General features: G+C 33.3%; 1 protein-coding gene across 1 annotated transcript in view; it reads left to right on the top strand.

Annotated features, from left to right (window-relative positions):
- Positions 1 to 25,412, top strand: part of ETNK1 (ethanolamine kinase 1) — a 47,100-nt gene extending 21,688 nt beyond the window's left edge. Inside the window, exons 3-8 of the mRNA XM_081127522.1 lie at positions 2,061 to 2,201; positions 5,173 to 5,315; positions 13,819 to 13,902; positions 15,802 to 15,962; positions 21,569 to 21,642; positions 21,979 to 25,412. Of these exons, the coding sequence (XP_080983648.1) occupies positions 2,061 to 2,201; positions 5,173 to 5,315; positions 13,819 to 13,902; positions 15,802 to 15,962; positions 21,569 to 21,642; positions 21,979 to 22,051 (676 nt within the window). The 3' untranslated portion in view covers positions 22,052 to 25,412. The remainder of the gene's footprint in view (positions 1 to 2,060; positions 2,202 to 5,172; positions 5,316 to 13,818; positions 13,903 to 15,801; positions 15,963 to 21,568; positions 21,643 to 21,978) is intronic.
- The last annotated feature ends 864 nt before the right edge of the window (positions 25,413 to 26,276 follow it).

The following is a 26,276-nucleotide window of genomic DNA, read 5'->3' as shown; positions in this document are numbered from 1 at the left end:
TAGAAGGGGAGGGTGGAGAGAGAGAGAAACATTGATGTGAGAGAGACACATCAATTGGTTGCCTCCAGCGTGCCTCCCGACTGACCCAGAGTTTGAACCTGCAACCCAGGTACCAGCCCTGGACCAGGAATTGAGCCAGAAACCCTTCAGTGCCCGGGCTGATGCTCCAGCCACTGGGCCACGTGATGTATTTTCTGGCAAATGGCAAACTTTCTTAAGAGTGACAAGTACAGTGATCAGCAGTTGCAGGCTTATCTAATCAGTATTCCCACCCCAGGTTGTGGGGTGGAGGATTCTTCTTTTTCTAATGGCTACAACCAAAATCAGAGTTTCAACAAAAGTTCTGGGATCAAGTCCTTTTGGCATAGCTTGGGTAATATGTCCTGAACCAATTATTGTGGCCCGAAGGATGGAATGAATGCTCCGGGCAAGTATGTGTCCTATCTTCACTCCTCAAGTTACTGTTGCAGATAAGACAGGGAATCAGGATTGAAATAAACTCTGTATGAATCACATGAACTAAAAATGAGGGGGATGGAAGTTTCTCCAAAGGAAAATCAGAACTCTTGTTATTGGAAACTAGGTAGATAAGAATATTCACTATAGTATAAAACTGTAATAAAGTTATGTAATCACAGGTTGGTGAAGGATTACTAGTGTTAGATTCCTGTGTGCTTTGGTTTGAGTGGTTCTCAACTGTTTTTGCATATTAAAATCATCTTGGTAGCTTTTAAATATCTTGATGCCCAGACCAATTAAATCATGAATTCTGAGGGGTCAGTACCCAGGGCTCTGTATTTTTTCTTTGAAGTTCCAAAGTTTGATTTCAGTACATAGTCAAGCTGTAGAGCATTATATTAGTGCCCTTCAGACTTTACAGTGGATTAGGATCACCTGGAGATCTTATTTAAAATGTAGAGTGCTGACCCTAGCCGGTTTGGCTCAGTGCTTAGTGTCGGCCCTTGGACTAAAGTGTCGCAGGCTTGATTCCAGCCAAGGGCATGTACCTTGGTTACAGGCTCAATCCCAGACCCTGGTCAGGGCATGTGCAGGAGGCAACTAATCAGTGTCTCTCACATTGATGTTTCTCTCTCTTTCTCCCCCTTCCACTCTCTCTGTAAAGCAATGGAAAAAATATCCTCAGGTGAGGATTTAAAATAAAATAAAAATAAGTAAATGAAATGAAATGAAATGAAATGTGGAGTGCTGGGGGCCCACCCTCACATTGTGATTGAGTAGATCTGAGGTGGGACCTCAGACATTTGTACATGGTGCTGTGTTGTAGGTCATAGAACTAATTTGAGAAGCATTACATTAGATTAGCATCTTGAAAATTTTGCCAGTTTTAAGTTCTTTAATTTGTGAATTACTGTTAAGTCATTTTTCCACCTGTAGCCTATAGGCCATTTGGTAACTTATTTCTTATTTCTGCTTGATATGCTTGTTCCTCCATCATTTGCTGTATTGGGTTCTATAGAGACAAACGTAGCATGGCACAAGCATATGCAACTTCAAATTATTTTGAGGTTGCATCAAGAAGATTGATTCTGATATCATAGAATCCTAATGTTTGTTCAGAGAATTTGTCTTTAACAGTTATAGAAATTAACTCAACCCATCTATCCCTCTGGTTACCTTTTTACTTTAGTCCCTTTTTGACCCTTAACCTCAAAGACTCAAAATTAAAGTGACTCAGTGTAATTTAAATGTATGTATCTCTGATTAATTTCTAATATGTGCCTTGATATAATTTATAATTGTGTATTCTTCTGCTGGTCCCAAACATTGTGTAATAAAAATAGGCCACCTACTTTCACACACTCAGCCCTTTTTGGACACAGTATTTAATTGCCATATTAATTGTAGTCTTCTTCTTTCTGATGCTTTAAGCATTTGTTTTCCCTCTCCTTGTGAGAGTTGACTTGCTAAATTATTTTGAATCTTACACATTTATGGTAAAAAAGAAATTATGTTATAAAAAATGCACAGTAGTTGTTTTAGTTTACCTGTGGCTAGACATGAACTATATTTTCTTTTTATGCTGTTTTGTTTTTAAACAGGCTCATAGCACGTCAGCTTGCTAAAATTCATGCTATCCATGCACACAATGGCTGGATTCCCAAGTCTAATCTATGGCTAAAGATGAGAAAATACTTCTCTCTCATTCCCACAGGCTTTGCAGATGAAGATCTTAATAAAAGGTAAAATTATTAAAATTACTTTTACATTTGAAATGATGTTCTACATTGCTTTGTTCTATATTGGGTCTCAAAGATAATTGAGGTTTCTGTGTATAAAATTTGGTTTGGTTTATCTCTTTGCATTGAAATAAAATAAGCATCGATTCATTTCACTTTCAGATGACACTACAGAAAAAAACCTCTCTTTTTCTTCCCCCAGATGACTAAAAAAAAAACCCCAAACCCAATAACAACAAAACCCTACAAAAGCAGGGGCTATGGGAATGGGCAGAGGTGAGGGCCAAAAAATAAAGATGGAGTATTTATTTGAAAGTAACTGAAATATAAAGATAGCTGTGAATAGGTATGTTTTTGCATAGTATGAGTTGGCCATTTGAGACTTTTTAAAAAAAATCGTTTTTGTTCACAGCTGTTTTGAATAGGCCTAGAGGTCTACATTGGGACAGCATAGTAATATTGGAGTGTGAAAAAGTTTGGATTGTCTTAGTTTACTATGACTATTGAAGTTCCATATAATGAGGTTGAAAATGAATTTACTAGAGTCTTACTCAGATTTGTAGCTTGAAACTGACTACAGTATTTCATTATTTTCTATATAAAACAATTTGTAAATAAGTTTTTAGACTAATTTATATGAACATATTTTTACATAGTGTGATTAGTAGTATTAGCACAAACATTGGAAATTTTATTTTGTTCTTTATATCTAAAACATACATGAAAACTTCAGCTTTCGTATTTATGAAGTCTTTAACAACAACAGACATATAGGGCCTATAGATTTTTTTTCTTTTTAAACAATTAAGGAAAAATAGCTCTATTCTGTTGAGTATGATTATTTCTCTGATTAATTTGAGTCACTTTTTGTAACTTTTCTGTTTATTTTTGTTGTTTTTTTTTTAGAGAGAGTGGAGGGAGGGCAGAGAAAAAGAGAGAGAGAGAGAAACATTAATGTGAGAGAGACACATCGATTGGTTGTCTTCCGAATGTGCCCCAAACAGGGCCAGGGATCAAACTTGCAACCCAGGTATGTGCCCTTGACTGGGAATCAATCCCGAGACAGAGCCAGTGCTGTAACCTCTGAGCAACACCGGCCAGGGCTGTGTAACTGTTTGTATCTGCAGGTTTTTGTCAAACTTTGAATTTGGTAAGGATATTATACTCCTTTAAGTGGGATAGGCAAATGTTTAGAAGTGTGTCCAGTGTGCTGGGGAAGTGACAGCATAAAAACAGAAAATTCTCTTGGAAATAGCTGTTTTATTGAAAGATTTTAGGGAAGACAACTTAAAAATAATGAAATAGATGGCAACAGTGAATGCAAGATTTTCTTGATTTTTATTTTATTATTTTTTTAAAGATGACAGTGGAGTTGAGAAGGCAGTATAGCATTGTACGGTTTTGGAGCACAAGACTCTGGAGCCATATTGCCTGGGGATTATATCTCAGTTCTGCCAGTTAACATTTAACCTTGGACAAGTTATCTCTTTCTTTTTTGTTTGTTTGTTTTTAAATATATCTGTATTGATTTCAGAAAGAGGAAGGGAGAAGGGAGAGAGAGAGTTGAAACATCAATGATGAGAGAGTCATTGATCGGCTGCCTCCTGTACACGCCTGACTGGGGATTGAGCCCACAACCTGGGCATTTGCCCTGACCTGGAGTCGAACCCAGTCTCCTGGATCCTAGGTTGATGCTCAAAGGCTGAGCTACGCCTGGCCGGACAAGTTGTCTATTTCTTCATCTGTAAAATGGAAAAAATAAGAGTGGTACATTTACCTTTGAGGGTTTTTGTGAGAATTAATTGAATTAGTATTTGGAAGTAGAACAGTGCCTGGCCATTTAAGTGCTAAATAAATGTTAGCTGCTATTTTTAAAATTATTATTCAAAGAAGGTTATTTAGGGTAAGTTTTGGGTCATATTTCCTAGATTCTTCAAGGTGTGCTTTAAATTCTTGATGTTAGTGATACTTTGGAAAAGCTGGAGATGTCCAGTGATTAATAACAGGGTGAAAGCATCTTGTCCCAAAAGATAATATACAATTAGAACATTGAAAACAATTACATTTCTGTTTGTACATGTTTGTAATTATCATGTTCATAATCCTTTGAATCCTGTTATTTCCATTTAACTATGTACTTTTAAAATAGATTCTTGAACCAAGTTATACCATCTAAAAAAGAACCTACAAGGATTACTTTTGGAAACTGTGTAGAGGAGAATGCAGTAGTGGGAAAAGTACAGGTAGCAACCACCTGAATAGGCACATTCATTAAAACAAATACAGTGTGCAGAATCTTTATTGTATTGTTAAATAGAAAAGTAAGGGGTAATTTGAGAGACTAGAGAACGCATGAAGAGAACTTATCTAAAAGTGTAAAGGGAAGAAGAGAAAGAATAAACTACCAGCAACTTTGTAAGCCTTTGATGGTGCTATTAAGGAATTTGTGGTAACACCCTATTTTTGTTTTATTTTTATCAAATTAATACAAATGTAGCATAATAAATAGTACAGAAGAGTGTAGGGTAAAGAGCTATGATCTCTAGGCCCGCTTGCCATACTACCTCTCACCCTTCCCAGTCTGACCACTCTGAGATAATACCTATAATAGATAATATGATAATTCTTTGTTATGACTGTTATATGATAATACAGTGATTATATGCTTACCATGTAATTAGTTGATTTATCAATGGTAGATATCTATTGAGTTTGAAATGTGAATGTAGCTGATTTATACTGCATTTACCCTTCCAAACTTGAAATAGATGTTTTAGTTCTTTAATGGACTGCCTTTGTAACTTTAAGTAAACCTTTTTTTTATTCCACCTTTTGTAATAATTGGATTGTTTTAATTCAGGAGTGTGTGCAATTGAGTGGAAAGAACTTATTAAGTTAGATATTAATCCTTAATCCAACTTGAAAAAATGTCATTAATCTAAACAAGATATAACTCTTCTTTTAAAACTAAAAGGTTCCTAAGTGATATTCCAAGCTCTCAGATTCTTCAGGAAGAGATGACTTGGATGAAGAGGATTCTTTCCAACCTGGGCTCACCTGTTGTGCTTTGCCATAATGATCTACTATGTAAGAATATAATCTACAATGAGAAACAAGGTAGGTATTTGACCTTAGCAGTAAGTAGAGATGATTTCTTTGATGTTCTTTATGGTCTTTTGATCTTTGTCTCAAATTTAATTCAAATGCAAGGATTGAAAACATGCATGACGTCTTTAAATATTTTCTTTTAGGTTATAAAGTCATGGTAACTGCTAATTAGAATTATATATTCTCTATATATTTGTATAAAATGTTTCTTAGAATTGGTTTAATAGAAACAGATTGGTTCCTGTTAAACGAGTTTTAAATGAAAAATGATAAAAATGACTTTGTTTATATTTAACTATAAAACCTATTTGATAATTCATGGTTTGAAAATATACCTGCTTGTAATGGGGGTTATTGAAAAACCAATTGGTATACAACTGCTTTATAAATACAGAAAATTTCTCAGTGTTAAGGACAACAGTATTAGAAACAAATGTTTCCAGGTTTTTTGTTACCTGTTTGTTATGCTGATTTGTTAGGTAGTTTGATGCTAAGGAGAGAGCCACAGATGGAGGAAATGTTATTTGTGCTTGCTGAAATTTATACCTACTAAAGTAATAATCAAGAAGATCTGGCAAATAGTTTTAACGTATTTTGTGGTAGACAGTTATACTTTTTGGCAAAATGTTTTCTGTGATTGTTCATATCTTTCTGTATTCAAATTCTCTGTTTTCATATTTAAGAAACACTTGTTTGTATTATTATTGGGTGAAGTGGTTTGAGGTTTGGTTGCTAAACAATAGATGTCCTTCAGTACTTAATAGAAATTTAAAAATACTATTTTGATTGAAGGCTTAGTATTCAAAAAATCTGCTTGAAACTATGAAGCTATTGCATTTTATAGGAAGTCAGTTTTGAAGATAATCATTATAGTTGGAAGATTGTTTCGAATCAAAATGTGCTGTTGTGAAGATACTAAAGCCAAATAATTACGATTAAATGGTCATATTTACATTACATTACTGTTTGGGACCATTATTAATAGATTGTAAGTTGAGACTATTCTAATGCAAAGGTGGTTAATACTTGTAACTTGCTTTACTTGAAGAAAACCACGTAAAGAACACTGTCAAGGGTGGTAGCCTGTAGCACCTATTTTCAAAAACGTTTTTTAATAACTTTTATATTATTTAAAGATATACTAAGCTAACATCTTTATTTTGAATGTCTGGAAGTTTTTGTGTGGAATTCTTTATTTAAAACTTCAGTAGTACCCCCTAAAACATTATGTACTTGACAGTGTCCTTTAGTATTTATTGTCCATTTATTATATATAATTGTCATAGTATATAGGTACTACATTATATACTAGTAACCAAATCTCAATGCCATTTATGAGACAAGCGCATTAGTTATCCATTAAAGCAATGTATTAGCTTTTAAGTTCAGTGCAAGACCGAATAACACATTATTTTATGTAATGAAATTTCAAGTGAGGGACTTCATCTTACGTTTGAAGTGGACACTCAGCTTTATTTTTAACTGCAAGTTAATCAGAGAGAGTCTATTTCCTTTGGAATAGCATTTTAACTTTTCATGCTTCTATGTTTCTTTCTCATTTTCATTTCATAGAGCAAACTTGTTTATAAAGCTAAAATAGAAGGGACCAAAAAAATCAGATTACTTTGTCTTGGTATTAAAAAGTATATTTTTATGTTTTAATTTTACCAGTTGCCTATCTAACTATTGATCAGTGATATGAAAAGTTCTCATACTTTGAAATAAAGTCTTTATGCTGCTGTTTGGCTTTAGGACATCAAGGTTGTTATTTGTTCATTTTACCAAGAGTTACCTAAATAATACTTCTGTGTCTAATGTTTTTCCTACACAGAAGAATACATTTCAAAGTTCAACAAATATAATTATTTTGATATATATTTTAGAGTATGCCCTTCTTCATAGAAGTCTTTTATGTACCATTTATTTCTTGTCTTTGTGGTTATGTTTGTGTGTTAGTTGTAGGAGATGTTTTGCTGTTTTTACTTACCAATGGTTTTATACTGTTTGTTAGAAAGGCTAGTGTGGACTCCATGGCATCCACTTAAAAAAAAATCAATTCTTATGTGATTAGTTGATAAGCATTAAGAAAATGTGGTTGGAATCTTACTCAGGTAAAACCTAACACTCATGTAAGTGGGGCTAGTAGCCTTTTCTGTTTATTATCATCTTATTCTGTTTCAAATTAGGAGCTAATCGTTTTGAATTAATATAACTGTATGACATATTTGTTTTTATAAGGAGATACCATGCCTCAGACTAAAAAATGTAAATTCTATAACTTTAGTAAATTTAATAGCAAAAAATAGACTGGCTTAGCAGTCCGAAGGAGGATAGTTAAAATGAGAAATAATGTATTGCAGAGTTCTTTACCTTCTTAACCAGTTACCTTGTACAGCATCTAAAAGCCAAGTGTTGAGTTGGGGTTAAAATAATTTCTACATAGAATAAATGATTAAGCTGCATATTATATTCAAAATGAGTTTGATTTATCATTTTTTAAGTTATTCATGTAATTTGAGCTCAGGGCCTCACCATTTTCTATCCACCTATGAGATATAAATATATAAAAATAACAATAAGAAAGCCAGAGGACTGGCTTTAACATCATCAAGCTTAGTATCTCTCTGTTGTATGTTTTAGATCCTTCATATATCAGAAGTGCAAATTGTAGTTAAACTTCACGAATTTATACTGGATCATCTTGACGTTTTCACGTGTATTTTCAACCATAATAACTTAGATTTTGTATATTGTAACTAAATTTTAAAAATCTTTACATTAACTCTTAAAAGCAGATATATTAAAGCTTAGTAATAACCACGAGAAGTCAGAAAGAGCATAGATTTTTGGAACTAAGCACACTTGGGTTCACATTTCTGCTCAATCACATATGGAAGTAAGTGGCATTAGATAAGTCATTTTATCTTTATATTAAGAGTTTAGATTTGATTCTGTGACAGAATCACGTAGGTTACTAGAAAAAAATCCAAGACCACATGAACAAGAATTTCTATAGGTGGGCTTAGGAATCTGCGTGTTTAACAGAGTTCCGGATGGTACTTATATTGTTGGTAGTCTAGAAATTTAGTTTGCTTTATTTTCAACTTAGATAATACCTACTTCAGGTGGTTCCTCATCATGCTTATCAAGTATATAGCACTGGAGTAGGTACTTGGCAGCTCTCAGTCACAACTATTACACCTGAGAGGAGCTGGCAAACTTTTTCTGTAAAGGGACTAGATAGTACATATTTTAGGCTTTGCATTCCATATTATAGTCTCTATTGCAACTGTGCAATTCTGTGTTGTAGCACAAACAGAGCCATAGGTAATACATAAATATGTGTGGTTGTGTTCCAATAAAACTTCATTTGCAAAAATAGGCAATGGGCTGGCTAGATTTGGCTTCAGCATACATAGTTTGCCAACCCTGTATTTTGTCTCTAGGATGCATTTTACAAAATGTATCTGATTCTGCATAAGTGGAAATGGCTACTGTAAGCCAGAAGGTTAACTGTGTCCTGTAACTAAGGGTTGTCTGCTGTAATCCAGAAGGTTAACTATGTCCTATAATTAGGGGAATTATGGCTCGTAGGTATGAGATGACAATTCAGTTTGTCTTTCAGTGCAACTTATAGATTCTGTTGTAACTACCTGGAATGATTAAAGTTTAAAAAATGTATATATGTATGTGTGTATGTATGTATATATTAGTACATATTCATATAGACATACACAAAGACTGTGAGCACCCTGCAGTTTATAGGCATTTTCACCTGTGAATGTTATAGGAATGGTAGGCATCACAGGAATGGTAGGCATCATGGGGAAAAGTACTGCCACTGCCTCTTCTCACCATGTCAGTTGACAGGACTCAGGAGTAAGAGAGAAGAGTGAGCTTCCTTTCTGAAGTTGATGGTAGCTGTCAAGATTTTGAAAAGTTAGTCCCAGAATTTAGGTGGTTTTTAAACAGCAGCCCATTTCTGGCCTTCAGAGACATGACATCTTAAAAAGGTAAGAAAAGAATACTTAATGTTATGATGATAGGATTTGTTACATAATAAGAAAAACGAAAGCAGTGATTCTTGTTCCCGATCTGTAAGATAAGACTTACCAGTCATCTTTTAAATTCATCAATAATTAATTTAAAAAAGAATTTATACTAAGTAGAACAAATTGTAATACTGCTTATTGCCTGATTTTAAATTTATTATTTTAATTTTAGCTAATCCTTTAGCTGCTGACATGTTAGAAGTAATTGCTGAAGTTTTTTAGTTTGTTGTCTCATGTCTTGATGCTTTGTCATAATGTTAATTGGAGGCTGTTTCATTTTTCTCCCTCCTCATTTCTTTATAAAAGCTCATATAAAGAATTAATATTATCTTTAAGTTTCAGTAATGGCAATCATTGATTATTTTCTGTGTCTGCAAAATACAGGAAGCTGAGTTACAGCTATTTAAGGAAATACAAATGACTGGAAATAAAAGATTTTTGTTTGTTTGTTTTTTAAATTTTAAATAAATACAAATTTATTTTTGTATTTAGTAACCTATATTTTCCAGGGTGGAATTTTTATGAAGGATAGTTAAACCTTGTTTTAACTTGTATTTCAGATCATAGTTGGCATAAAATAAGATATCCCTAAATAAGATAATAAAAAACTTAAATGGACTGTAAAAAGAGCTACCTAAAATAGTTAGTAGTTTAATATTTTTTCTGTACATACATTCAGTCCCTCTGTATATTCAGTCATATACTTGAATATGAATGTCAAAAATGCCACCCTTTGTTCTTTGTTATATCATGCTTATTCCCCCATACCCCACTTAAACATGTGTGTTATCATTGTGTGTCAGCATTCTCTGAAAAACCTTCATTTGTTCCACTAGTATTTTAATACTTCCTGTGTGCTAGGTATTGCTTTGTGGATTGCATGATGAAAGATGAAAGGGACCTACTGCCCTCCCAGGAAGCCATCTGCCATGTAGTGGAGGAGAGTCAGATCATGAAACACATTTACATTCAGAGTGATGAGTACTGTGGTGAAGTCTACTACTGGACGCCAGAGTGAGGAATGAAGGGATAGTTTCCCAGAGCAGAATATTTCTTCTTTCTGTGTAAGAGAGAAGCATTTTGCTAACATTAGTGTAATCATGGTTACACTTTATGTTCCTTTTTGCCTTACCTAAAAACTACAGAGGACGTAGAGTAAATTGGAAAGATTTTCAGGTTCTTATATTGGTTATTTTACTTTTTATCTTTCTTCCTTTCTTAACAGTAAAATAAAGGAATCCAAACAAATGTCATGTGAATTATAATCTTAGTTAATATAATTTTTTTTGGTTTTAAAGTACTTTAAAAATGGGCTGCCTCTTTTCAGCTATACTGAGATTTGAACAATTTATTTAACTTAATAGTGTGTGGATTATATTACTGTGAAGATATACAAGAAATACAGTAATAAAAGGAAAAATTTAGCTTTTGAAAATTCAGAGTATGCTTTACCTATTGTTAGTTAGTGTGCTAACTAATAAAGATAAATATAGTCTTAGCCTTTAAAGCACTACTTTACTTTTTAGATGTCAAGGATCCCTTGAGAATTTGGAGAATTGAGAATCCTCTCAGAAAATGCATATACATATAAAATTTTATATAAAGTTTTAAGGAATATTCTTATTCTTTTCCACCCTTGAAATCCTATTAAAAATTTATGTTTTAAAGAATTAACAAAGATAAGCATGCCATGTAAACTATTAATTATTAAATAATGATGTCAAAGTTCCTCTAAATAATTGGAAATTTTAGAAATCAGAAGTTAAAATTTTAGAAGAAAAAAAAGTTTAGAATACTTTCTGTTAGTAGAAAGCATTTTGTAGTAATTTGATTTTTCTGGCACCCAGAATAAAGGAAGTAGACGTCTTTAATTTTACTTTGTTGCAGAAGATTAAATTTAAGGTTGAGTTCCACTTTGTTTGCAATAGTTTGAAAAAGAATAGTTAATGCGGATTTAAATTTTTTTTCCTTTTAAGCTTTGTGTCTTGTAAAATGTGAGTTTGCCAAATTTTCTTCATCTGCTACAGATTAGGTATGCCATTGTTGCTGCCATGTGGCGGCGCACCCCGTGCTTCTTAAACGCACTGACTGGAGGTTTATCGCATCACTTGTTCACATGCACGGAGCCTGGTAACAGCCTCATCTGTATCTTCTTAGCTTCATTTTCTTATTTTTAAATTTTCATTATTTATAAACTCGACATAGCATATAAAAATAAAGGCTAGTTTTAATGAATTAATGCTACTACAAAAAGTCATTGCTAAAACATTCATACTGAAACAGATTTTAACTTTTGTTAAAATAAATGGTCTATGCTTTATTTAAATTGTATTTACCAGCAGGCATGTTTTACCTGCCATTGTAACTATATTTGCCAAATTCTAAATATAATTTTGAAAATTGAAATAGAAACTTTTGTTTATGTGGCAAAAGTAAGCTTCAGGACTGGGCTGTGTATTTTTATTGGCATATAACAGTTAATATGAGCTTTACAAGAATCTGTGTTTAAAGAGCTAAAACAATCAACAGCTGCAATTAAAACATTCTTGTATTAAAACTGTTTGGTTAGTTCAGTTGTGCAACTTGGTAAATTTTGAATCCTGATTTCTTGAAGACCAACTGGATAGGTATCTCCCAAATCATTGTATTTAAGTAACTCTTACCTATTTATAGTTTTGTAGAGAATTCATCTTAATCATTTTGAACTATCATTTTTTTCTCCTAAAAGTGATGTTTATTGTAAAGAATTTAGAATATAAGGGAAAAAGGGTCATTTGCCACTGGTAATGAAACCAGGTGAAATATTTTATTTTGGTTTATTTCCATTCACCGTTTTCCTCCCCCGTGCATTATTTGTTTTTATTTTCTCTCTTTAGACATCGTATTTTAATAAATTGGGTCGATACATTTGCTATTTTATATCTTTTTTTCATATAACATTTCTAATTCTAGTCATTAAGTCATCTTTGAAAATGAAAATGAGAAATTTTTTCCATGGCTGTAAAGTGTTTTATCATGACGGTGTGATCTTCACCCTCTCATTCCCAATGGTAACCAAAAAAAAAATTAAAAACATGTTCTGACTTTCCATTCTGCAATTTAGTAAAGTGATTTGGTTAACTTTAAGACTTTCCATGGATGTTTTGTTGTGCATTCAAGAATATAATACTTGCTGTTGTTGAATTGCAGTGATTTATTGTAGTTACCAACATTTTAAAATCTTTTAAGTATTTTGTCAATATACATATAGATTTTAATAACTGGGCTTTGATACTTTGATGATTCTCAGTTACTTTACTCTAGACTTGACTATTATTTATACAAGTTTAAAATTATATTAAATGCAATTACATTAAAAATGTATAAAATACTTCATTTGCCGTGACATTTTTGTCATAAATTCTGTTTCTCTGAGTTTGAATATGATCAACATACATCCCCAAATTAAATATATATATCTCTATCAAGACATTGTAGTTCAAAAGATCTTTTTTGGGGGGAAATGCCAGTGTGTATAAGACCAGGAATTTGTTTATTACCTTACTATGAACTATCTTTAAAAGACAGTGTAACTAGGCATGTGCTTATTTATTTTCACAATTGCCGCTTAGAAACTCTTCTTACAGGATCTCTGTTTATGTTTCAATTTTAACTGTTGGCCCTTGTAAGTCTTCGAGATTGTGATCCCTGATGTAGACAGTGACCCATTTAGATTCTCTCTTTCTCTCTCAACTTTTTCTCTTTTCTCTTTTTAAAAAACACACATATATCTTTGTCGAGTCAAAAATTCTCTATAGTACTCAGTGTACCTTTGCTTAAAAAAAAAAAAGATAAAATAACCACTTTCATGTTGCTCAGGTATGTATTGGAAACCTTAGTTATATGGCATTCCACGAAAATGTAAAAGTTGGATTGCCACTAAATTCTTTAATTAGGGATATTGTTAAGTTGATCAGCAAGTGTTAATAGCATAACTGCAGCATTCACAGAATTCAGGTCTTTCAGAGTTTATATTTCATTTCAATATGTAGATTAGCTTGTCAGTTCACTGTTAGAGTATCATAGATTGCTTTTGTTGTTAAAATTGCTTTATTAACAATTTCCAAAGATAGTGTTAATTTCTAATTAAACTTGAATTTTTAAGTAACTGATGCCCCCATGTGGTGAAAGACCTTTTGCTTTTGTTTGAACTTAGAGAATGACTATACAGTATTTTGACTTTTCTTGATTATAGTGGACATTAATGTTCATAAAGAAGCTGTTGACAATGATACATAATTTGAATTTTGTAAAGCTCATTGCCATAAATTCACAGCCTTACCCTGTATTGTCTCAGAAGTGCATGTAACCAAGCACATACAATGAGACAAAATATTGGAAGCTATTTAATTACAAATAGCTTAGGAATTTTCTGGTCTTACATATGATTTCTTATGTCTTTGTTTTTGTGTCTCACATAGGTGATGTACAGTTCATTGATTATGAATATTCTGGATACAACTACCTGGCATATGATATCGGAAATCATTTCAATGAATTTGCAGGTAAAACTCAGGGCTTAATTAATGGAATAACATATATAACTTTGATATGACCCTTTTAGAATTGTTTTTTCCCTTTAAAATAGATAACCTAGGAAGGGGAGTAAAATTCTTTTCACTTTTTTCTGACCTTTGTTCTTTTTTTGTTTTTGTGTATTAAGGGAGGACAGAGGAGACTTCTTCATTAATGTTGTAGGGAAATAAGAAATAATTATTGTGGCTTCTATTAAGACCCAACACAGTGCAAGGTGCTTTACAAATCTCATCTCACCTTATTGTTTTCTCTACAACAATTAAAAAAAATATATATATATCTCTATTGATTTCAGAGAGAGGAAGGGAGAGGGGGAGAGAGAGAGCTAGAAACATCAATGAGTCATTAATCAGCTGCAGCCTGCAACCCGGGCATGTGCCCTGACCGGGAATCGAACCCCGATCTGGATCCTAGGTCGATGCTCAACTGCTGAGCCACGCTGGCTGGGCTACAACAATTTTTAAGTTAGGTAATATTCCCAGTGTTCGGATGAGGGAAGTAACTCACCACTGTCGCAGTAAAATAGAGATTTGAAACCAAGTTTTAAAAATCATTTAAAAGCCTTTGCTATTTGCATTCTGTACTTGGGCTTTTGGAATGTTGGTTAACTAAAAAACTTGAGAATTTTTTTTTTGGTCTTTGGCTATGAGTAATTGAGAAGCTGGTCATTTTTGCCTCTGAAAATTAATCTGTTAGTACCATCAAGTATAAAAGTTTTATTTTTTTTAAATGTAAGTGGAATTAATTTAAAATACATTTTATGACTATATTTAGAAACATGAAGTGCTCTAAAACTAAGAAGAGGAAATTCCTCTGGATGGTTTACAACTAGTAGGGATTTTCATTTCTGAATTTGTATTTGTATACATTCATGCATTCACATATTTGAATATACTTTAGGTTACCAGACTGGAAAAAAATTCTGGGGGAAAAGTTTCAGTTTATATGTATTCAGTAATTTCCCTACACCAAGCTTATCATATATGTGCTATATCTCTACATATGTACTGTACATATTTCCACATCTGTAGGAAGGGAAAGCAGCTATTTATATAATGAAATATCACTGTTTTAGTATTAAGGATAATCACTGCTGTGGATATGAAAGAGGAAACTCCACTGATTTAATATGATTTTGTGTAGAAAAAAATTAAGCTAACACTTGAAGTTAGGTAGAATTTGCATTTGCAGATGGAAGATAAAGGAGGGTACTGCAGGAAGAAGGAAGAAAACTTCAAAATGACTGTACTTATTTTTGTAGGATATAAAATTCAGGAAGGAGAATAGAAGGTTGTAAGACCAGACAAGTAAATTTGGACCAATTTATGAAGAACTTTGAATGCTAGGCAAAATTTGTATGAACTTTATCTTCTGGGTTAGTTTTTGTAAACTGCAGATGATGAAATCAAATTATTTTAAAGCAAGGACCAGAAAATTAATAGAAAGTGTCCAAGTTGGAAGGTATAGTTAGGGTAAATGTGGTTTGTGAAACTTAGTATCAGGTGTGTGTGTATGAGGTCTCAATATAAAATGTATTTCTTAACCCTGTGAGTAATGGTCAAAAAAGATTTAGAGCCATAGTTCTAGGAAATGCTCTAAATATTAGTGTGCACAAGAGTCTTCTGGGCTGCTTTGTAAAAAGAAGATTGTGTGCTTCTGATGCAGGTAGTTAAGCTTCACACTTTGAGGAAAAGTTGAAGCAATGAGAATTGATTATTGTGGTCAATTGTGCATTCAAACGTAAGTTGTAGTACGTCATGATTGTTTATTTTATTTTTTCTGTAAATTATGAGGATAGTAAGAATTATTAAAGTATACATACGAGAATGTGATTTTAAAATTTTCATTTCACTTTTTTTTCACTTTAGGTGTGAGTGATGTAGATTATAGTCTCTACCCAGGTAGAGAACTACAGGGCCAGTGGCTGCGCTCTTACCTTGAAGCCTACAAAGAATATAAGGGCTTTGGGACTGAAGTTACTGAAAAGGAGGTAGAAATACTCTTCATTCAAGTCAATCAGTTTGCATTGGTAAGTTTAAATGTAAACAGCAAAAGATTCTTCATATGATTTAAAAACTTAAAATTTTCATCTTATAGAACAGTTTCTCATTTTGAATTTTGTTCAAAATAATGACAAAATACAATTGTTTATAATTCTTCCATTATAATACTTTTTTAAAAAAAGAGTCTATTGATTTCAGAGAGAGAGAGAGAGAGAGAAAGAAACATCAATGATGAGAGTCATTGATCGGCCGCCTCCTGCACGCCCCCCACTGGGGATCAAGCCCACAACCCCTGCATGTGCCCTCACCGGGAATTGAACCAGGATCTCCTGGTTCAGGGTCGACACTCAACCACTGAGCCACATGGGGTGGGGCAAGGTTTGAGGAGATTTTAGACACATTGTTTACAGACTTCGGATTATTTTTAAGTAAAACAGTTATATATAGGGGTTTTTAGAAAACAGTTTGTGGATTCATTTTTAGCTGTCTCTTTACCATATAAAGCTTTGAACTTTTCTTTCAAAGGAAAGAAAGTTCAGCAAAGCGGAGAGCCTACAAATTAACGGAGATTCTTACATATCTATAACTTTCAAAATTGAGGGAAATAGTATAAATAAGTCACAGAATCACAGGATGTTGTATTATTTTATTTGGACTTTAGTATTCTCTCTCTGCCATTTTTTGGGAAAGCAAATGAATGGGCTATTCCTTTCATTTTTTACTATATGAATGAAATTGATTGATAAATACATTTACCAGTGCTGCTTGAAATGGTGGGAAGAGCTTATTTGACGTTGTTTTTAGGTGTAGAATGTCCCCTGATTTCAGTGTTTCCCACTATAAAATTAACCTACTAGGAAAAGATTGACACCATCCACAGATTGATTTTTATGTTCCTTAAAATATGCTGAGGTGATTTAGACTAGGATTTCTCAAACATTTTAGTCTCAAAACCACCCCCCTTTCTACTTCAAAAAAATTTTTTGAAGACCTCTGTGAGCTTTTGTTAATATAGGTTAATTATTAATATTTACCATACTGGGAATTAAAACACACCCCAAATATATATTAAATACATATCTTTAACAAACCAATAAACTCATGTTAACATAAACAGCACGTTTAAAATGAAAAATAACTTTTCTAAAACAAAAAAATAATTTAATGAGAAGTATGGCATTAATTTATACTTTTGCAAATCTCTGTAATGTCTGGCTTAATAAACGCTGGAATTTCATATTCTGCATTTCATCTTTTACTATATACTGTTTTGGTTGAAGTAAATGAAGAAAGTCCTGTTTGCCCGGCTGGGCATGGCTCAGCGGTTAAGCGTCGACCTAGGATCTAGGCGATCGGGGTTCGAATCCCAGTCAGGGCACATGCCTGGGTTGTGGGCTGCAGCCGATCAATGACTCTCTCATCATTGATGTTTCTATCTCTCTCTCTCCCTCTCCTTTCCTCTCTCTGAAACCAATAAAGATATATTAAAAAAAAAAAGAAAAGAAAGTCCTGTTTAACACACATATGTTGTTGGAAAAGAGAGGAGGAGTATATTGCCTTTTCAGATAATTGTGGATATTCTTCTCTTTTTAAAAAAAATTGTTGGCACTATTACAGATGTCCCCCATTTTCCCCTTCTTTGCCTACCACCACCCAGCACTTTCCCTCCCTCCCCTCAGCCTTCTCCACAGTATTGTTTGTGTCTATGGGCTATGTATATCTGTTCTTTGGCTACTCCCTTTACCTTCTTTTATCTAGTACCCCCCCAGCCCTTCCTCTCTGATATCTGTCAGTCTAGTCTTTTCCATGTATCCATGCCTCTGGTTTTGTTTTGTTCACTAGATTCTACATATAAGTGCGATCATATGGTATTTGTCTTTCTCTGACTGGTTTATTTCACTTAGCATAATAATCTCTAGGTCCATCCATGCTGTCACAAAGGGTAAGGTTTCCTTTTTTTTAGGGCTGAGTAGTAGTCCATTGCGTAAATGTAACACAACTTTTTTTTTTTACCCTCACTGGAGGATATTTTTTTCCATTGCTTTTCAGAGAGAGAGAATGGAAGAGAAGGGGGGAGAGAGAGGGAGGAGGAGGGAGGCAAGGAGGGAAGGGGGTAGGGAGAAACATCGATGTGAGAGAGACATATCAATTGGTTGCTTCCCATACGCGCCCTGACTGGCCAGGATGGAGCCTGCAACCCAGGTATGTGCCCTTAATTGGAATTGAACCCAAGACCCTTCAGTCCACAAGCGGACAATCTAACCACTGAGCCAAACTGACTAGGGCCACCACAGCTTTTTTATCCTCTCATCTACTGATGGGCCCTTGGGCTGTTTCCAGATCTTAGCTTTTGTAAATTGTGTTGCTTTGAACATAGGAATGGACTCTTTCTGATTGGCGTTTTGGGATTCTTAAGATATATTCCCAGAAGTGGGATCACTGGGTCAAAAGGCAGCTCCATTTTTAATGTTTTGAGGAAATTCTGTTTTCCACAGTGACTGCACCAGTCTGCATTCCCACCAACAGTGCATGATGTCTTTTCTCCACATCCTTGTCAGTACTTGTTTGTTGATTTTTTGGCCGTAGCCATTCTGTCAGGTGTGAGGTGATACCTCATTGTAGTTTTAATTTGCAACTCTCTAATGATTAGTGATGTTGAGTATTTTTTCGTATGTCGCTTAGCTGTCTGTATGTCCTCTTTGGAGAAATGTCTTTTCAGGTCCATTGCCTATTTTTAAATTGGATTGTTTGCCCTCCTGGTGTTGAGTTGTATAAGTTCTTTATGTTTTTGGAAATTAACCTCTTATCAGTTGTATCATTGGCAAATATGCCCTCCAATACAGTGGGTTCCCCTTTTATTTTGTTACGGTTTCTTTTGTTGTGCAGAAGCTTTTTATTTTGATGTAGTCCCATTTGTTTACTTTTTCCTTTGTTTCCCTTGCCCTGGGAGATATATCAGCAAAAATACTGCTACACTAGATGTGTGAGATTTTACTGCCTACTTTTTCTTCTATGATTTTTATGATTTTGCAACTTTTATCCATTTTGAGTTTATTCTTGTGTATGGTGTAAGTTGGTGGTTCCAGTTTCATTTTTTTGCATGTCCTGTCCAATATTTTCAGCACCAATTTTTGAAGAGACTGTTTTTACTCTATTGTATGCTCTTTCCTCCTTTGTCAGTATTAATTGATCATAAAGGCATGGGTTTATTTCTGGGCTCTCTGTTCTGTTCCATTGATCTGTATGCCTGTTCTTGTGTCAGTACCAGGGTGTTTTGATTACAATGGCTTTGTAGTGTAGTTTGATATTTGGTATTGTGATCTCTCCAACTTTGTTCTTCTTTCTGAATATAACTTAGGCTCTTTGGGCTCTTTTGTGGTTCCATATAAATTTTTGGAGTATTTCTTCTAGATCTGTGAAATATGCCATTGATATTTTAAAAGCAATCTGTAGATTGCTTTGGGTAGTGTGGGCATTTTAATGATGTTAATTCTTCCAGCCCTTAACCATGGTATATGCTTCCACTTATTTGTATCTTCCTCAGTTTCTTCAATATCCTATAGTTTTCCAAGTATAGATCTTTTACCTCCTTGGTTACATTTATTCCTAGGTACCTTGTTTTTTTTGTTGCAATGGTAAATGAGATTGTTTACTTAGTTTCTCTTTCTGATAGTTCATTATTGTTGTATAAAAATTCCACCAGTTTCTGGATATTAATTTTGTATCCTGCTACTTTGCCAGATTCACTTATTAGAGCTAGTAGTTTTTTGGTGGAGTCTTTACAATGCCATCATTTTTTGATACTTCACCAAAACTCAACAAGTGATAGTTTCTTAAAGGTTAATTACAATGTGCAGTCTTTGAATATATCAGTTGATTTTTTTTTGTATTCTGTTACATTAAAATTCCTTGGTTTATCTTGCACTTCCAATGGCTCTTTCACCAGTTCATGATTTTGTAATTTTAACATCATTCGTTATTTGGAAAATCTTGATTTATTGAGTTGTATAGATCTCCCAAATATTGATATATCTCATGAGATATCAAGAAATCATATTCAGCTGTGGCCGGTGTCACTAGGTTGGGTGTCATCCAGTCCACCAAAGGTTGCCAGTTCAATTCCTGTTCAAGGCACCTGCCTGGGTTGCTGGCTTCATCCCTGGTAGGGGGACCTGCAGGAGGCAGCTGATTGATGTTTTGCTCTCACATCAATGTTTCTCTCTCTCCCTCTCCCTTCCTCTCTCTCTAAACAAATCAATAAAATTTTTTTTTAAAAAAGTCACCTTCGGCCCTGGCTGGTGTGACTCAGTTGGTTGAGTGTCGTCTCGTGCACCAAAAGGTTGCTGGTTTGATTCCGGTCAGGGCACATACCCAAGTTGCAGGTTCAATCCCTGGTTGAGGTTTTTCTCTCACTTGATGTTTCTCCCCCTATCTCTTCCTCTCCCTTCTTCTTTCTGTAAAAAATAATAAAAACATATTTTAAAGAAATCACATTAATTGATATCACCACCAGTATCATCTAAGTACTGTATGGATAAGCTGGTAAGCTTATAGAATCAAATACAAATTTTCTAAAGTTCATATTGTAAGTTTAATACTTAAAGTCTATCATTGACAATAAATACTGTCAGTTATTTTCATTGAAAGGACAAGTTTTCTTTTTTGTATTTAAGAATTTTTCTTTTTTGTATGAGAAATGTCTCTCAAATACCCTAGTATAATAACTTTAATTTGTCAGTTGTTCTTTTAAGTAAAAATATGGTGTTCCATTATAAATGCGCAAGTTGAGCTCACAACTCAAGTTATTTAAGTGTTTTTTTCACTTAGGACAGTCTTCATGTAATGGACATACTTTGTGTGTGCTTTCTATATAATTTCACAGAATATTAGAGTAGCATGTACTCGGGAAGAGATTTAATAAAATTGGTAGTTTTAAAGGCTTCATAAAAGACATTCTTTAGTGAGATTGACTTTTTATTCTTGAGTGTGTGTTGATGAAGAATAGGTACTATACTAATACATGCCTTGGCTTAATGTTAAGGTATCAGTAGCTTCATCTCCATGAAAATTTGAACCATCAGGGCAAATCTTAATATAGTCAAAAAGGCAAGTTATTCAGAATTGTTGTTGGATCAGTATAAATTATTTTCAGATGTTTGTCACCCCTAGAACATTCTTCACATTTAAATATATTTTTTTTGTTTTGAGATTTGGATTTTTCATTTTGTTTATAGTTTGATGTCCTTTGATGATGTATTTTATAGGAGAACCTGTTAACAATTAATATTAAAATGCTCCTCCCCCCTCCCCCAAGAAACCTGAAAACAAAACAAAACATTTAACCAACACCTCTCAATGCTGATGCTGAACTCTGCCTACATGAAGCAGGTTGCAGAAATTGGGTTCTAGTTTTTAAATGACAATAGGTGATTATATCCTCTTTTGGTATAGGCAAAAGTGATTTATAGCCACCTGTATAACTGTACACTTAAATATTACCTTGTTTTAGATATTTTATATTAAAAAGCATTAAGAAAGTATTTATAAAATTGATGAAGACAAAAAATTAATATGATATTTACAAAGAAATGAAATACCATAATTCTTGATTTTTTTCTTCCTTCCTTTTTAGGCTTCTCATTTCTTTTGGGGATTGTGGGCTTTGATTCAAGCCAAATATTCCACTATTGAATTTGATTTCCTTGGGTAAGTTTAATTTTACTGTATGCAGTATATTTTTCTCTACTTTCTTTTGAATTAGCATTTAGAACTCATAGGAGACATTGTTGTTATTATTTTATCAATCAAATGTTATAAAGGTTACTATGTACATTTAATAATTGATCTGAGAGGAAATTTGGTTTAACCTGTAAACTGAGCTTAATATTAAAAAGGTGTCCAGTAGGTGGTGCAATTAACTAAAAATATGTTCTTTGAAAAATCTTGAAAGTTAAACACATTTAGTCTAGAGGGGTGAGTGGAAGTAAAGGGAGAATTAAATGTTCAGCTTTGACTCATTCTGTTATTTTCTTTCCTCACTAGGTATGCAGTTGTTCGTTTTAACCAGTACTTTAAAATGAAGCCTGAGGTTACTGCATTAAAAATGCCTGAGTAAAGATGTAATTTTTTCCAAGTAGTTGAACAATGCTTGTGAATCTTTTCTTAAGAAACTCCGGAAAGCCAATTATCTGTTATTTAATTTGGTTATTTTGCTTTACGAATTATGCCTCTATCAACCAATTCGTTTTTTAAATAGACTGAATGATGTAAAAAAATATACCTACTGCTGTCAGTATGCGGTAGATTAGAAATTTGTTAAATCTGCAAAAAGGTATAAAGATGTCAGTTTAATCTTTTCTTTGATAATTTAATCTGTTATATGTGAATTATTTATTATAAATGTAACACAATTCTGTGACAGCTTTCATCTAGTTCATCTGTTAAGTGTCAGCAATGAAAATGTTCCAGAGGAAAAAATTTTTTTTACTTTATTAAGATTAATTTTAGTTAGATGTTCTAGGGTCATTGTAACTTTTTAATCTTGATGCACTGTAAGTAAAATGGATCATTTACTCTTGAAATGCCAGACACTGGTATAGATAACTTAGGGTGTTTGTTGAAAAATACCTGCTTAGAAGGGTGAATGAAACACATTCACTATCTATGGTAGTGGTATATCGTTTTGAATTGAATATTGGAAACTTTCTTTGGGGGGAATGTACCTTAGAATTTAATTCTCCTACATAGTCTGGCAGTATAAATATTAATATTTACTGTATAATCCTAGAATAGATGTGATGATTTTGTGTTACCAAAATCTGCATTCAGTAATGTTCTCATATTCTAAATGTGGTCATTTAAGTTACTAGTTTGTTTTTAAGATTTTAGTGTATCAAATTGTTTCTAACCAAACGTTTTGTTTTACTTATTGAGATGTTCTGTGTATTTGTTATTAAATAATAGCTAGTAGAACAATTGCTAATTTTGGAAACAAAGATAGAATGTTTATCATTCTTGGGAACAAGAAAATGTCATTTAGATGAATTCTGGTTTACCCGTGTAGATTTATTTTTTACATTTTTGTTTCATGTTTTAGTTTGACTCCATGTCTTTGGAATGATAGCAAATGATTGCTTGATACATGTAGGTGCAGAGAAGTAAGTTGAGGCGGTTAAAAGAAATAAGGAACATTTAAGGCATTGATCTTGTACACTTAAAAACTGATATAACAAAATGTGAATTAAGCAGAAATACTCCTGGTAGGAAGGATTCTGTTAGTTTTTATTTCTCTTTATTTTGTTTGTGTATTTTTTATTTTGTTTTGGAGTGAGAGAATGGTAATTATTATGTGGACGGAAGTTAGATCTTTGGGACAAGTAGGCTTCGAGTTTTGAAGATTGCTGTGTGGAGTTGAGTAGTCATGGTTGTCTTTGCTTAGCAAGTTAGTCTGACAAGCTTTCACTTTGGTCACATAAGTGCCCGTGTACAAAGTTGGCTTAATGGATCTGCATATTCAGAATATGCAACTACAAATTTATCCTCTGAGAAATCTTCTGGGGAGTCTGATGTGTTATTCCAAATGACTGGTATTCTCAGATAAGTGCTTTAAAATACTTGGGTTACCTCAAGATGTTTAAAGGTAATCAAGTAGAAACACTTAAAGGCCATTTTAAATGGTAAATTCTAGTTACATAAATAGAATCTTAAAATCTGTTTGTATCTATAACAGTGTTAGACCAAGATTTGTTTTCTACCTCCCCAATGTTACAAATGTTCACTTCTGTTTTTATACACCATTGTTGTAGAATCAGTAGAATTTTACTTAATTGACTAAATGAATGGAATCAAACAATGAATACCTTTTTATATAATGTTAGAGTGTACTTGAAAAATTGTTTTTGGTGGAATTTCCACCTGTGGTTGGAATATTTTCAACGATGAAGAATATGTAATACTAGAGTTTTTTGCTTTCTGACTTCTTAAAGTGCAACAGTATATGTCTACAATGGAGGAGAGGAGATCATTTTTCTGCCGTACTCCACATTCTTGGAACTATTTTGAATAGAGATTCACTGAGCCATTGCTGGTAGACTGTGCATACTAGCTGTGACACTATAATAAGCATTTCAGAAAGATTCATATGGAAGTGAATGTAAAGGGGAGTAACAGGCTCTCACTTGATCCCCAGGAGTAGCCAGTGGGTCTTGAGAACATAATCAGATACTTAAGGTATTTCCTTCACTTTTTGGTTAGATTTTTGGATGTTGTGATGCTCCCACTTCTGTACGGTTTTTTTTTGGATCATGCTGCAGGCTATTAATAGGGTTCAAAATTGTTTCCCTTTTTGTTGACGATTTAAGAGATTCTAAAGGAAAAACATCTCTCTTAAATTTATCCTGTGGCTTCTTGAGATGTCTGTTGCCTTTTTATGTTAAGCTAAGGGACTTGAATGCCTTACCTAATAACTCAACTTGTAAGCTCACTTTGTAAATATGGAAATGGTTGTTAGAGAAGTGGCATTCATGTGTACTCATTGTTAGTTAATCGACCATAGTGGCCTGGATGCTTTAACAAGCAAAATTCTACAATTTTTCCCTCTTTGTTCTTTACATACTTGTTAGATCTTACCTGACCAGTAATATTTGGGTCGACCCCCCCACCCCCCAAACCCCATGCTACCACCATTTTCCAGAAATCAAAGAGATGTAGTAAACCAATACTGTTCACATGATCATTTGAGATCAAAATGAGCACAAAACACGTCAACTAGGTCTGCCTGGAATGTATATAAAACAGTGTAAATAAAAATTTGTAAATTAGTGTGAATTGTATCTTGCATATGAGATTGTGTATTGTTTTGCATTTTCTTCCCTGTTTTAGAAAATTTTCTGTAAGGAACTGACCCAGTTCTTAGGTTTTGGACTGGAAACAGCCAGCAGTTCTGGCTGCACAGTAGGATAACAAGAGGAACTGGAAATAGGGTTTATCAGTTTTTGTTAACGTCAGTACTTATTTATTTAGCCTCTCAGTGCCTAATATGACTTTTCTTCATTCTTTAGTTGTTCATTCGTTTTTGTGAGGTTAGATTCCTGCAAGTGGTCAATTAATATACACTGTTAGAGTTCCATTCCATGATTCCAAGCTAAAGCAAAGTAAAAATATAATTCAGTGATTGCAAACTGAAGTATTATCCTATCCTGTTTTCAAGGTTGTTAACCTTTTTCTACAAAAACAAAAAACAGGAAGTTTTTGATATCTCAGTGTGAATCTAAATCCCATGTTACAAGAGGTATGATAAATAATAACTCGTAGTTCAGCTGAAGCATATCTCAGTTGGCTTCTCTAAATATAAAGTTGTTTATTATGGGATTGCAAACAACAAAAAGACATAAGTAGTCTTTTAATGACTGCTATTTCCATTTTTGCAGGGCTAAAAATATTTATTTTAACTTCATAAATGTGTTACCAAAGCTTCCAGAATTAAAGAAAAAAAGTCCCCCAGATACTTTGTTACAAGTTAAAAGCCTCCATATTAATAATTATATAGGTATTTCTTTTTTACATTACACAAAGCCTTCTGTACCATTTTTAATTCCTTTGTAATACAAATGAGAATACTATCAGTTGATTTTTCTGCTTTAAATTGCCTTTAATAAGCATTTTATACTGCATTCCAAAGTGATACAGACTTCAGTTGATAGACAAAGTTAACAATGCTTTGTGCTAACAGGGAGAGTTTTGTAATTGGCAGCAACTTGCAGTACTTTACACAAAAGGCAAATGCTAGTAATTGTTATGCACAGAGGAAAATGGAAATATAAGTATGTGGTAAAGCAGCTTTATCTTTATTTCAAAATTAATTTTCTCTGACTTTCCTTTAGTTCATTAAATTTTAGAATATTCTTTGACTGGAAACTTAGTTACATAAGGCAGTCTGTTTTGTTTTTGTTTCTTTTTTAAAAAGAAAGTTATATTGAACTGCCTTTTTCTTCTTCTTACATACCACCTGTGTGATTACAGTGTTTCGTTTTGGGTTTGATGTCTTGGGATAGAATAGCATATCAATTATTTTAAGTGAATTTCCCCCCATCTTTGAAGCTTAGTCTCTAAAATGTGTTACTGTAAAAGAAAATGCTTGGGTTTGCATTACTTGAAATCTTGAAAACTGAAATTAATAAGATACATTACATTATGAATTAGATTTTTCGGAACACAATTTTTATGCTAAAAGTTTCATTTCTGGATCATAATTTGAAATAGGAGATTTCAACTATTTCAATGGAAAAAATAATGGTAGTGCTTACAGAGAATACCCATTTGTGTTGGGAATCCAAAATTAA

This window comes from Miniopterus schreibersii, assembly GCF_964146895.1.
Source record: "Miniopterus schreibersii genome assembly, chromosome: 2".
Lineage (NCBI taxonomy): Eukaryota > Metazoa > Chordata > Mammalia > Chiroptera > Miniopteridae > Miniopterus > Miniopterus schreibersii.
This window is presented reverse-complemented; position numbering and strand designations above follow the sequence as displayed.